The 13,112-nt window shown below is 40.7% G+C and overlaps 1 protein-coding gene across 1 annotated transcript in view; it reads left to right on the top strand.

The window, feature by feature from the left end:
* The window catches only part of SOAT1 (sterol O-acyltransferase 1), a 63,304-nt gene extending 55,130 nt beyond the window's left edge, over positions 1 to 8,174 (top strand). The window contains exons 13-16 of the mRNA XM_010375680.2: positions 799 to 897; positions 2,884 to 3,019; positions 4,019 to 4,164; positions 6,479 to 8,174. Of these exons, the coding sequence (XP_010373982.1) occupies positions 799 to 897; positions 2,884 to 3,019; positions 4,019 to 4,164; positions 6,479 to 6,535 (438 nt within the window). The 3' untranslated portion in view covers positions 6,536 to 8,174. The remainder of the gene's footprint in view (positions 1 to 798; positions 898 to 2,883; positions 3,020 to 4,018; positions 4,165 to 6,478) is intronic.
* The last annotated feature ends 4,938 nt before the right edge of the window (positions 8,175 to 13,112 follow it).

Genomic DNA, 13,112 nt, shown 5'->3' on the forward strand with positions numbered 1-13,112 from the left:
ATGGACCGTCTAGTTCTGTAGGAGTGACCTCAGCAAATTATTCCATTTAAGACAGCTGAGCAGTTCACGTGGGAAATAACTTTTCCCTGTTTTGTTTTGAAAGGTATTAATTTTGCTTCAGATAGTATCCTTACGCTTCCAAAGTTGGAATTAAGCTCTAGAATTAGAGTCAGAATGGCTCATAGCATTCTTTAACTCTACCTAAAGCTCTCTTTGAGTTTTGGTTGTTTTTAGCAACACTCCAAGTCTACCAACTTCTTTCTCAAACATTAAGTGCGGATTGCAGATTTTAGATAGCTGATTTCATTCATCTGATCTTAAAATTGGGAGCAAGAAATATATATAGGGATACTAGGACTTTGAGGTGGCCACCATCTCACTCTTTGGGTAATTTTGCCATTTCTGGTAACCATCTGACAGCTCTCTAGTGTTAGCACTCTATCTGGTCTTCATGACCATAGAATTTTCTCATGACATTCTAGCAAGGTAAAGGGGGTGGGGCTTACTGATTGCTGTTCAGATGAACATAGACTTAAATGATTCTGTGTGTTGTGTATGAACCTAGGAACTAAATCATACATAGTACGAGAATTCCTGTCAGATTCAACACTAATAACCAAAATGCCTTTGAAGATTTTTCTGTCATCAGCATATGAACCAACAGTTTATCACAGTGTACTTTGGTTTTTCTGTTACATGTGTTCTTTGGGAAAGTCAGGATGGGTGGTGTGTGTGTGTGTGTGTGTGTGTGTGTGTGTGTGTGTGTGTATAGTTTTATACCTTTACTTTTTCCCTCAGGATTGGTGGAACTCCACGTCATACTCTAACTATTATAGAACCTGGAATGTGGTGGTCCATGACTGGCTATATTACTATGCTTACAAGGACTTTCTCTGGGTAAGCAGCAAGATTTAAGTTAATGTTATTTAAGAAATAGAGATTCTTTTTCAGAAAGTATGAGTATTATACAGCTGTATGTAAAGAAGTTATATTTAATTGTTCATGAGGAAAAGGTGATAGTATATTTTCAGTTTTCTTGGTTTTTTTTTTTTTTTTTTTTTTTTTTTTTTTGAGACGGAGTCTCGCTCTGTCACCCAGGCTGGAGTGCAGTGGCCGGATCTCAGCTCACTGCAAGCTCCGCCTCCCGGGTTCACGCCATTCTCCTGCCTCAGCCTCCGGAGTAGCTGGGACTACAGGCGCCGCCAACTCACCCGGCTAGTTTTTTTTTTTTTTTTGTATTTTTAGTAGAGACGAGGTTTCACCGTGTTAGCCAGGATGGTCTCGATCTCCTGACCTCGTGATCCGCCCGTCTCGGCCTCCCAAAGTGCTGGGATTACAGGCTTGAGCCACCGCGCCCGGCCTATTTTCAGTTTTCTTTTGAGAAATTTACATGTAGAAACCTGCTTTGAATGGTGCTGCTTAGAAACCACTGTGTAGAGTAGTAGGTCTAATACTGTGTCTTTTGCTCTGAATTTTGTCTTACGTAACAAAGTAAGAATGTGTGGAAGCTGGAGTTGAAATGATCCACCAATAATAGATAGTTCCTTTTTTTTTTTTTTTCTCTTTTGAGACGGAGTCTCACGCTGTCGCCCAGGCTGGAGTGCAGTGGCATGATCTCGGCCCACTGCAAGCTCCGCCTCCCGGGTTCACGCCATTCTCCTGCCTCAGCCTCCCGAGTAGCTGGGACTACAGGCGCCCGCCACCACGCCCGGCTAATTTTTTGTATTTTTAGTAGAGATGGGGTTTCACCATGTTAGCCCGGATGGTCTCGATCTCCTGACCTCGTGATCCACCCGCCTCAGCCTCCCAAAGTGCTGGGATTACAGGCTTGAGCCACCGCGCCCGGCCTAGATAGTTTCTTATGAATCTCATTGCCAACAAATCTCCCTATGGTCTTTTTCATTCGTTTTTCTTGGTTGAAAGTGGAGAAACACATTTTTTTTTCCCCCACTCTTGTTGCCCAGGCTGAAGTGCAGTGGCATGTTCTCGGCTCACTGCAACCTCCGCCTCCCGGGTTCAAGTGATGTTCCTGCCTCAGCCTCCCAAGTAGCTGGGATTACAGGCGCCCACCACCAAGCCCAGCTAATTTTGTATTTTTAGTGGAGATGGCGTTTCTCTATGTTGTTGGTCAGGCTTGTCTGGAACTCCCGACCTCAGGTGATCCACCCACCTCGGCCTCCCCCAAGTGCTGGAGTTACAAGCGTGAGCCACCGCGCCCAGCTGAGAAGCACTTTACAGTGAGAAACACCTTTGTGTGGATTTGTATCTCTCCAATCAGTGACACCTGGCTTTCAGATATTCTTTAGAGCAGAATATACTTAGACTGATGAGATGTAATCTTGAATCTCCTGGTTGATTAACACTGGTGTCTGGATTACAGTTTTTATTAAGTGAGGGCACCATTTGTCTTAGTGACAGCATCTTATGGTGGAAATAGCATTGTATTAATATTTGAGTGCTAATTCTGTCATTCAGGTGTAGTTTCACATATGGATAAGGCAAGTCCCTTCTCCTTCTGAAGTCTTAGTTTTGTTATGTGTAAAAATGGAGAGGACACTTGCCCCATCTACCATACAGTGTTACTCTAAAGACTGAAATTCAATATGTTTCATTTATATAGGAAAACTATGTTTTGTCAGTTGTAATAACTTACAAATATAAATTATTGATATTTTTGAAAAGACTCACATTTGAAAAATAAGTATTTGTAAGTATATATGATTTGTAATTATTTTAATAGATTTAGATTAATCCATGGAGTAGACTTAGAAAGCTAAGTACAAATATAATAGGTGCCTTTGGCATATAATTTTACATCCTATATAATTCATGCTTGCTTTACATTTTTAAAAATTACTTTGTAATGTTTTCCTTTTTCTTTAGTTTTTCTCCAAGAGATTCAAATCTGCTGCCATGTTGGCTGTCTTTGCTGTATCTGCTGTAGTACACGAATATGCCTTGGCTGTTTGCTTGAGCTTTTTCTATCCCGTGCTCTTTGTGCTCTTCATGTTCTTTGGAAGTAAGTATCTTGGCATGCTGTGAGTACTGGGTACTATGCTAAAAAAGAAAACCAGATAGAAAGGAAACTATAAAATCAATGTAGGAGAACTAGATAGTAGTAACATTTTAAGGTAGTACTTGTTTATCAGATGGTCAGAATATTGACTTTTAATAATTATACACAGCTCTGTCTCAAGATGTTTACACTTTGAAGTAGAGAAATGAACTAGGTAACCTCATGAAGACCATTGATGACACTGATTTGGTAGGTCATAAAAGTTATCTATATAAACAGCTTTCCCATTCATATACATTGTGATTATGCACCCCCTAGAAAACTGACAAGTTTTTGAGTGAGTAGAGAGGGAAAAGTTGGAATATGAATATTCTAATTCCATGAAATATATATACACACGTTCTGAAAACACTGATTTCCTGTAAGTTACTGATTTTAACACTGAAGCTTTATTTTTCTTTATAGAAACAGTGACCAGAATTTAAAAATATATAAACAGTTGTTGTTCACTGTGATTATGAAATAACAGCAGATATATCTGAAGCCCCTCATCTTCTGATAAATTATGTTTTGATACCTGTATCTTTCTATCTTTCTTTCTTTCTTTCTTTCTTTCTTTCTTTCTTTCTTTCTTTCTTTCTTTCTTTCTTTCTTTCTTTCCTTTCTTTCTTTCTTTCTGTCTGTCTGTCTGTCTGTCTGTCTGTCTGTCTGTCTTTCTGTCTGTCTGTCTTTTTTTTTTTTTTTTTGAGACAGAGTTTCACTGTCATGACCCAGGCTGGAGAGCAGTGGTACGATCTCAGCTCACTGCAACCTTTGCCTCTCTGCTTCAAGTGATTCTCCTGCCTCAGCCTCCCGAGTGGCTGGGATTACAGGCGCATACCACCACGCCTGGCTAATGTTTTTATTTTTATTGGAGATGGGGTTTCACTGTGTTGGCCAGGCTGGTCTCAAACTTCTGACCTCTGATAACTGTATATTTCTTTGTTGCCTTTCTATCTTTAGTGGCTTTCAACTTCATTGTCAATGATAGTCGGAAAAAGCCAATTTGGAATGTTATGATGTGGACTTCTCTTTTCTTGGGCAATGGAGTCTTACTCTGCTTTTATTCTCAAGAGTGGTACGCACGTCAGCACTGTCCTCTGAAAAATGTGAGTCACCAATCTGGTTGGAGTGCAAAAGAACCTGTTTATTCTCTGATTGTGAGAGTTGGTGGGCAATGTTGAGGAGGATAGTAGTGGAGATTATGATGAATTAGTGTTAAAGAGAGGGAAATGAGGAGTAAAAGCATTTGTTTATTATCTGATCTTACTGTACTTGAAGTTTTTCCTTTTGTTTAGTTTTCTTCACATTTAACTCTCCTAGTTTTTGGTTTTCTCCTTTTACTGCCTTCTAATTTTTTTCTTTTTCTTTTTTTTTTTTTTTTTTTTTTTTTTTTTGAGACCGAGTCTCACTCTGTCACCCAGGCTGGAGTGTAGTGGCTCTATCTCAGCTCACTACAGCCTCCGCCTCCCAGATTCAAGTGATTCTCCTGCCTCAGACTCCCAAGTAGCTGGGATTGCAGGAGCGTGCCACCACGCCCCCTATTTTTTTGTATTTTTAGTAGAGATGGGGTTTCACCATGTTAGCCAGGATGGTCTCAATCTCCTGACCTCATGATCCGCTCACCTCGGCCTCCCAGAGTGCTGGAGGCACCGCGTCCAGCCAGCCCCTTCTAAGTATTCTCCAGGGTTTTCCTAATGCCATGTATGTCCCTACTACCACCACCTAAAACATATCTTCTTTTTTTTTTTTTTTTTTTTTTTTTGAGGCGGAGTCTCTCTCTGTCACCCAGGCAGGAGTACAGTGGCCGATCTCAGCTCACTGCAAGCTCCGCCTCCCGGGTTCATGCCATTCTCCTGCCTCAGCCTCCCAAGTAGCTGGGACTACAGGCGCCCGCCACCTCGCCCGGCTAGTTTTTTGTATTTTTTAGTAGAGATGGGGTTTCACCGTGTTAGCCAGGATGGTCTCAATCTCCTGACCTCGTGATCCGCCCGTCTCGGCCTCCCAAAGTGCTGGGATTACAGGCTTGAGCCACTGCGCCCGGCCTCTTTTTTTTTTTTTTTTTTTTTATTAAAACAACTTCCTTCTAAATAAACTCTTGGACAACACTGAGATGCCTTCCATTACTCTTGATTCTATTTTTGTTTTTGTTTTTGGGTAATTATATTCAGGTTTCATTTATTCTTAGGACTTTAGTTTTTAGCTATACATGGGTACAGATTTTTTTTTAGGAGGATGGCTTTTTTTTTTTTTTTTAAGAATTTTATTTTCCAGTAACTTAGTATAGGACATAGACTTAGGAATTTTCCAGCAAACATTCTGGTTAATTTAATTGATGTGATCTGGTTAATTAAATCTATTAGCACTAGCTGAAAGTACTGCTTATAGTTATGGATAGAATTTCATGATGGAAACACCCTAAGAAGTAGGATTGCCAAGCTTTTTGTGTATATAGAGTATGTCCTGTATTTAATACTTTTGTCCTGCCTCCTGTATGGGGTTTCTTAGAACACCCCAAATGTCCTATATTCTGCCTTTTTCAGTAAATTACAAAAAAATATGGCAGATAGAGCTATTTGTCTCAAGTTCATCTAGGCATCCTGTACTTACATTTGCTAAATTTGGTGGCCCTACTAAGTCATTCAATCCCTACAACCTTCCAGGTTTGGAGGGGATGCCTTCTTGATATATTTCCTGGGTATTTCTCATAGGCAACTGTAACTGAAGATGTCCATAATGAAATCTCCAAAGCTTCCCCTCTTTCTGTGTATCCTATGTCTGTTAGGCTGCCTCAACTCCCCCTCTTTATTTCATACTGATCTCCTTTGTTCATCTGAAGTAATTGCTCTCGACTGTCCCTGTTCACCTGGATTCCACATATCAGATTTTATTCTCCTATCACAATCCAATTTGGATGCCACATCTTCCATGATGATTTTTCAAATGCCTGCTTCCCTCTCTTTCCTATTTCTGAACTTTTGTAGTGCTTCCTTTGCTCCTCCTTTCGACAGTTCAGTAATTTTAAACCTTGTATTAGTCATTTATATATATATATATATATATATTTGTCATCCTTAACCACCATTTAGATTTTAAGGTACTAAAAGTAGGGCTGTGCTAAAATAAAAGATACAGAAAGAAGTAGTGCCTATTTAGAAACTGGTCAAAGTCCACACAATTGTGTATAGTTTACTGGACTTTAAAAGCTTTATGTGAAGCATCTAAATTAAATAAATCTGTGTTATAGATTACTGAACATCTTTTGAATTAGTGAGCTGCTTATACCTTGAGGGTTATTGAAATGGCAGAAGGCATTTTAGAGATGTACAATGTATCATATTAACATCCCCTGTCTACCTCCACACCTCCTCTACTCTGTACACAAATAAATTATTTTTCCATTCTTATTTTTCCCCACTGCAGCCCACATTTTTGGATTACGTCCGGCCACGTTCCTGGACTTGTCGTTACGTGTTTTAGAAGCTTGGACTTTGTTTCCTCCTTGTCACTGAAGATTGAGTATTCTCCCTGATTTGGAGCCAGCAGTTTCCAGTTGCTCCTGAAGTTATCTGTGTTATTTGGACCACTCCAGGCTTTACAGATGACTCACTACTCCATTCCTAGGTCACGTGAAGCAAAACTGTTGGAAGTTCACTGGAGTCCTGTACACTTAAGCAGAGCAGAACTTTTTTTGTGGAGCTGGGTCAGGGGAGAAGGCAGACTAGTAGCTGAAGTAATGACAGCTTTATCCCTTGGTAATTATATCTGTTTTGTTTCTTGACTCCGTCCAATCAGAGAATAAACATCATTGTTTCTTGGCCACTGAATTAGCCAAAACACTTAGGAAGAAATCACTTAAATACCTCTGGCTTAGAATTTTTTTCATGCACACTGTTGGAATGTATGCTAATTAAACATGCAATTGGGGAAGAAAAAATGTAGAATGATTTTTGCTATTTCTAGTAGAAAAAAAAGTCTGTTTTCCAAAGATAATGTTATACATCCTATTTTGTAATTTTTTTTGAAAAAAGTTCAATTTTCCTCAGTTTTTACCTTGTTTTCTCTATAGGTCATGATTTCTGTGAAGCAAAAAGATGCCTTTACCATGAATTCTTGAGTTTACATCAATAATATTATATATTAAGGGGATCAGAAGTAGGAAGGAAAAAATAACAGATAGCAGAGGAAAAAGAAAAACATTTCCTCTTATAACTTCCAAAGTAATTTGTAAAAAAGATTTGTAGAGTCAATCATGTGTTTAAATTATTTTATCACAAACTTAACATGGACGATATTCCTTTTTAACTTTATGGTAATAACTTCTTTGAAGTTATTTAGAAATATCCTTTGGAACAATTATTGTCTAATAAATATTGACTTATCTTGAATTATTTTGCAGACTAGTGAGTCTGTAACATAAGTATTAATCACTTCCACTCATATTAAAGTGATCATTAAGGATCCAGAAGCTGGCTTCTGCGTTTGCTCGGTTATTATACTTTTAACGATAGTAGGTTTTTAGGTGGAATAAATTAATACGTGATTGGTTTCAAGGAAATATACTCTATTATGTAATACTTTCATTTTATAAGATGCCCATTTCTAATACAATGTGTGTAGAAATTATTTGTATGTATGAGGTATGATTGTAAAGATTGAGCATTGGAAGGGGTATCAGAGACCATGTAGTTCAACTTTCCACTCAAAGTAAAATTTATGAATTATTTAAATGATTTTTGTTACTTGGAATAGCCACTTGAGAGGCTCTCTTGGTATTGTTCGGAATTGTTTTAAAGTCAGTTTCAGTCTCACAAGAAGGTAAGTAGAATTTCTTAATAGTCACAACTTAATTTGAACCACAAGTATCCAGCTTAATCACGTATCTTATTCATGATACAACTGATGAGTTTAGGTAATTTTCAAACATTAAATCCAAATTCAGTGGACACAAATACACCTCAAAGGAGGTTATTTTTAAAAAAGTGTTCTGCATGTTCCCGCAGTAATGTTCTGCACAACAGTACTGTAATTGTAATGGAATCATAACCTAACTAGTTTGCTTTAATATGGCTTGTAATTCTTGACATTTTTCTTAAAATGAATCAATCTCTTGAATTTATAACTGCATTTTAAATATATTGGGAACAGATTGCTCTAAGACCTGGTTATGAGCAAGCCAATCTTTTGAATCTAGAGAATGGAATTCTTAGGTTTATATTTCTGTTAAGAAATACTATAAATATGACTCTTTTTTTTTTTTTTTTTTTTTTTTTTTTTTTTTTTTTTTCTGAGACGGAGTCTTGCTCTGTCGCCCAGGCTGGAGTGCAGTGGCCGGATCTCAGCTCACGGCAAGCTCTGCCTCCCGGGTTTACGCCATTCTCCTGCCTCAGCCTCCCGAGTAGCTGGGACTACAGGCGCCAGCCACCTTGCCCGGCTAGCTTTTTTTGTATTTTTTAGTAGAGACGGGGTTTCACTGTGTTAGCCAGGATGGTCTCGAACTCCTGACCTCGTGATCCGCCCGTCTCGGCCTCCCAAAGTGCTGGGATTACAGGTTACAGGCTTGAGCCACCGCGCCCGGCCAAATATGACTCTTATGAGAAGACTTTGTTGCTCTGTAGTGTTTCTGAATACTGTATTTGTTGGATTGATCAAGGCTATTTTTCAAAAAGCTCTCTGCTTCCTGTTTGTTTGTTTGTTTGTTTGTTTTTGAGACGAAGTCTTGCTCTGTTGCCCAGGCTGGAGTGCAATGGCGTGATCTCGGCTCACTACAACCTCTGCCTCCCTGGTTCAAGCGATTCTCCTGCCTCAGCCTCCTGAGTAGCTGGGATTACAGGCCCACGCTACCACGCCCGGCTAAGTTTTGTATTTTTAGTAGAGATGGGGTTTCACCATGTTGGTCAGGCTGGTCTCAAACTCCTGACTTTGTGATCTGCCCGCCTCAGCCTCCCAAAGTGCTGGGAATACAAGCGTTAGCCACCGTGCCCGGCTTCTGTTTCCGGTTATTAGTGATTTTTCTGCCCAAGATTGCGACAACAAATATGTAGAACTATATAGACTGTTTAGAATGCTGAGACTGTTCTAAGAAACTTTCAAAAACAGTAGCACTTCAAGGAATGGTCACTTTCTGTGAAAGAAACTGATTTGATAGCCATAATCTTATTGCCAGCTACTTTTAGCAAAAGTCTTTTCTTGAAACCACCTCCGGCCGGGCGCGGTGGCTCAAGCCTGTAATCCCAGCACTTTGGGAGGCCGAGACGGGCGGATCACGAGGTCAGGAGATCGAGACCATCCTGGCTAACACGGTGAAACCCCGTCTCTACTAAATGCAAAAAACTAGCCGGGCGAGGTGGCGGGCGCCTGTAGTCCCAGCTACTCCGGAGGCTGAGGCAGGAGAATGGCGTAAACCCGGGAGGCGGAGCTTGCAGTGAGCTGAGATCCGGCCACTGCACTCCAGCCCGGGCGACAGAGCAAGACTCCGTCTCAAAAAAAAAAAAAAAAAAGAAACCACCTCCATTCTGTTTAAAGAAATAAAAACTAAAATCTCTTGCTAATGTTTCAGGAAGATTTATTTTAAAGTAATAAGCTTAAAGCTTTTGTTTCTGTAAGATGTAATGATAGTAACTATTATTTTGGGCATATTAACCAACAGAACAACTATGTAGTATGTATTTCACTTTCTCATTAGATCTCTAACTTGATCTTCTAGTACCTTTATGTATGAGGATAAATTTGTTAGATCCTTTTATTCTCTATCTTGGATAATGATGCAAAATGGAGTTTTGTTTTGTTTGTTGGTAGATTCATGTACTAAAACTGTCCAGGTAAAGTTGCTTGCCTCATGTTAGAATTTAATTAGAAAACTGAGGCTGCCTTAATTTTTTTTTTTTTTTTTTTTTTTTTTTTTTTGAGACAGAGTCTTGCTCTGTCACCCAGGCCAGTTTTTTTTTTGTCTCGTACAGATGGGGTTTCACCATGTTGCCCAGGCTGTTCTCAAACTCCTGGACTCAAGGGATCTATTTGCCTCAGCCTCTCAAAGTGCTGAAATTACAGTTGTGAACCACAGCTCCTGGCTCCTGGCTCCAGAATCAGTATTTTAATGGAAGATAGTTCATACTTTTTGTTTTGTTTTGTTCTGTTTTTTTGAGACGGAGTCTGGCTCTGTGGCCCAGGCTGGAGTGCAGTGGCCGGATCTCAGCTCACTGCAAGCTCCGCCTCCCGGGTTCACGCCATTCTCCTGCCTCAGCCTCCCGAGTAGCTGGGACTACAGGCGCCCACCACCTCGCCCGGCTAGTTTTTTGTATTTTTTTTTTTTTTTTTTTGAGACGGAGTCTCGCTCTGTCGCCCAGGCTGGAGTGCAGTGGCCGGATCTCAGCTCACTGCAAGCTCCGCCTCCCGGGTTTACGCCATTCTCCTGCCTCAGCCTCCCGAGTAGCTGGGATTACAGGCGCCCGCCACCTCGCCCGGCTAGTTTTTTGTATTTTTTAGTAGAGACGGGGTTTCACCGTGTTAGCCAGGATGGTCTCGATCTCCTGACCTCGTGATCCGCCCGTCTCGACCTCCCAAAGTGCTGGGATTATAGGCTTCAGGCACCGCGCCCGGCCCCTTGTTTTTGTTTTTAAAGAGACAGGGTCTCACTCTGTTGCCCAGCCTGGAGGGTAGTAGCATGATCATAGCTCGCTGCAGTCTCAAACTCCTGGACTCAAATAGTGCTCTGGAGTACCTAGAACTACAAGTGCCTACCACCACACCCAGCTAATTGATTTGTTTTTTTGTAGAGATGGGGTCTCACCATGTTGACCAGGCTTGTCTCCAACTCCTCACCTCAAGCAAACGTCCCACTGCTGAAAGCTTTGGGATTACAGGCATGAGCCACCAGGCCAGGCCCATACTTTTGTTAATAAAGTTTCAGTGACTTGCTTACTAATATTATGCAAAATTTCATCTAATTTATGTAGTCCTACATAACCCATGCTACATATGGTATGTATACGTACACTGTATACACACAAAGGTCTGTTCTGGTTGTTGTTTCATGTATCTTATCTCTGGGCTTTATGCCTCTGAAATGGAGGGAACTGGACATAAATGTTCTGAGGAATAAAGTGTTGGTTTGTTTGTTTGTTTTTTGAGATGGAGTCTTGCTCTGTCACCAGGGTGGAGTGCAGTGGTGTGATCTCGGATCACTGCAACCGCTGCCTCCTGGGTTCAAGCAATTCTGCCTCAGCCTCCCGAGTAGCTGGCATTCCAGTTGCCTGCCACCACGCCCGGCTAATTTTTGTGTTTTTAGTAGAGATGGGATTTTACCATGATGGTCAGGCTGGTCTGGAACTCCTGACCTCATGATCTGCCAGCGTCAGCCTCCCAAAGTGCTGGGATTACAGGCATGAGCCATGTGCCTGGCCAAAGTGAATGTTTTGGGTGAAGTTTATATAAGGAATTGACTTTTTTTTTTTTTTTTTAACATCATTAAAGTTTCTATCAGGTAATACAGTGTTGGGGTCCTTTGTTGAAATAAAGTTACATATAGCGCGTGTAGTGGCACATGCCTTTAATCCTAATACTTTGGGAGGCCAAGGCAGGACGATTGCTTGAGGCCAGAAGTTTGAGACCAGCCTGGGCAACATGGCAAAACTCTGTCACTACAAAAAATACAAAAATTAGCCGGGCATGATGGTGCACGCCTGTAGTCCCAGCTACTCAGTTGGCTGTGGTGGAAAGATAGCTTCAAGCCAGGAGATGGAGGCTTCAGTGACTTGTGACCTGTGATCACATCATTTTATTCCTCAAAACATTTATGTCCCAGTTCCCTCCATTTCAGAGCCATGGATGACAGAGTGAGACCCTGTCTTTAAAAAAACAAAAAACAGCCGGGCGCGGTGGCTCAAGCCTGTAATCCCAGCACTTTGGGAGGCCGAGATGGGCGGATCACGAGGTCAGGAGATCGAGACCATCCTGGCTAACCCGGTGAAACCCCGTCTCTACTAAAAAAAACACAAAAAACTAGCCGGGCGAGGTGGTGGGCGCCTGTAGTCCCAGCTACTCGGAGGCTGAGGCAGGAGAATGGCATAAACCCGGGAGGCGGAGCTTGCAGTGAGCTGAGAACCGGCCACTGCACTCCAGCCCGGGCAACAGAGCAAGACTCCGTCTCAAAAAAAAAAAAAAAAAAAAAAAAAAAAACAAAAACAAAAACAAAAACTTACGTATAAGCCCGGTTTGAAGAGAGGATAACATGCAACTACCCTAGTTGAAACAGAGTGTATCACTTCTTTCCCACCCTCAATTTAATGCCTAGTAGAAAGTCAGTAGACCATAATAAAGTTGATAAGCTTTAGGTTGGTAGGAAAACCATGTAATCTATATAGTATACTAAATCCTTATATGTTTTTGGTAAAATATAAAGACTTTAATAGCTAATTTGGACTTGAGAAAATGGGTTAATTTCACGAGCGCATATCACTTTTGACTATATTAGTCAAGCATATTATTAAAGTTTAAAAAACTCTAAAACTTACTATGTACTATTTTTTTCCTCAGTGCACTCTTCCTTATTTCTACATGACTACATTCACATTTCTGCTGCCAATAAGCCCTAATGGAGTGATAAACTTTGAGCTAGTAGATACTGCACCATTTGTGGTAGTGTTTGCTTAATGAAATGGTAGCTGTACTTCCTGTTTGTTTTTAAATACCTTTGAAGCAGACAGTTCATGCACCCCATCATTTAGAGATGCAGTTTGAATTTCCATGGGTAAAGGTGCCAGTTTTGGATTGGGAAAGGAGCTGAAGCCCCAGTCAAGACTCTGCCATTTGGGGTAGTGTAGCAGATTCCTGTGTCTGTATCTTTCCAGTGTGTGTGTTAATCCATAGTGTTCTGAGCAGCGGAAGGGTCATGTAAATCTGAAGTTGTTATTAAAGGTTTTTCTATAGTTAAAGATGTCTTTTCTGATTCATTCTTGTATGTTATTTTCCTGAATTCCTATTCCCACCTCCCCCCCTGCAAGTCCTTGTCTGATCACTGGTACCAATACTTTTAGTATGAGTTGTATTAGCATTAACT

Source organism: Rhinopithecus roxellana, chromosome 8 (genome assembly GCF_007565055.1).
Source record: "Rhinopithecus roxellana isolate Shanxi Qingling chromosome 8, ASM756505v1, whole genome shotgun sequence".
NCBI lineage: Eukaryota > Metazoa > Chordata > Mammalia > Primates > Cercopithecidae > Rhinopithecus > Rhinopithecus roxellana.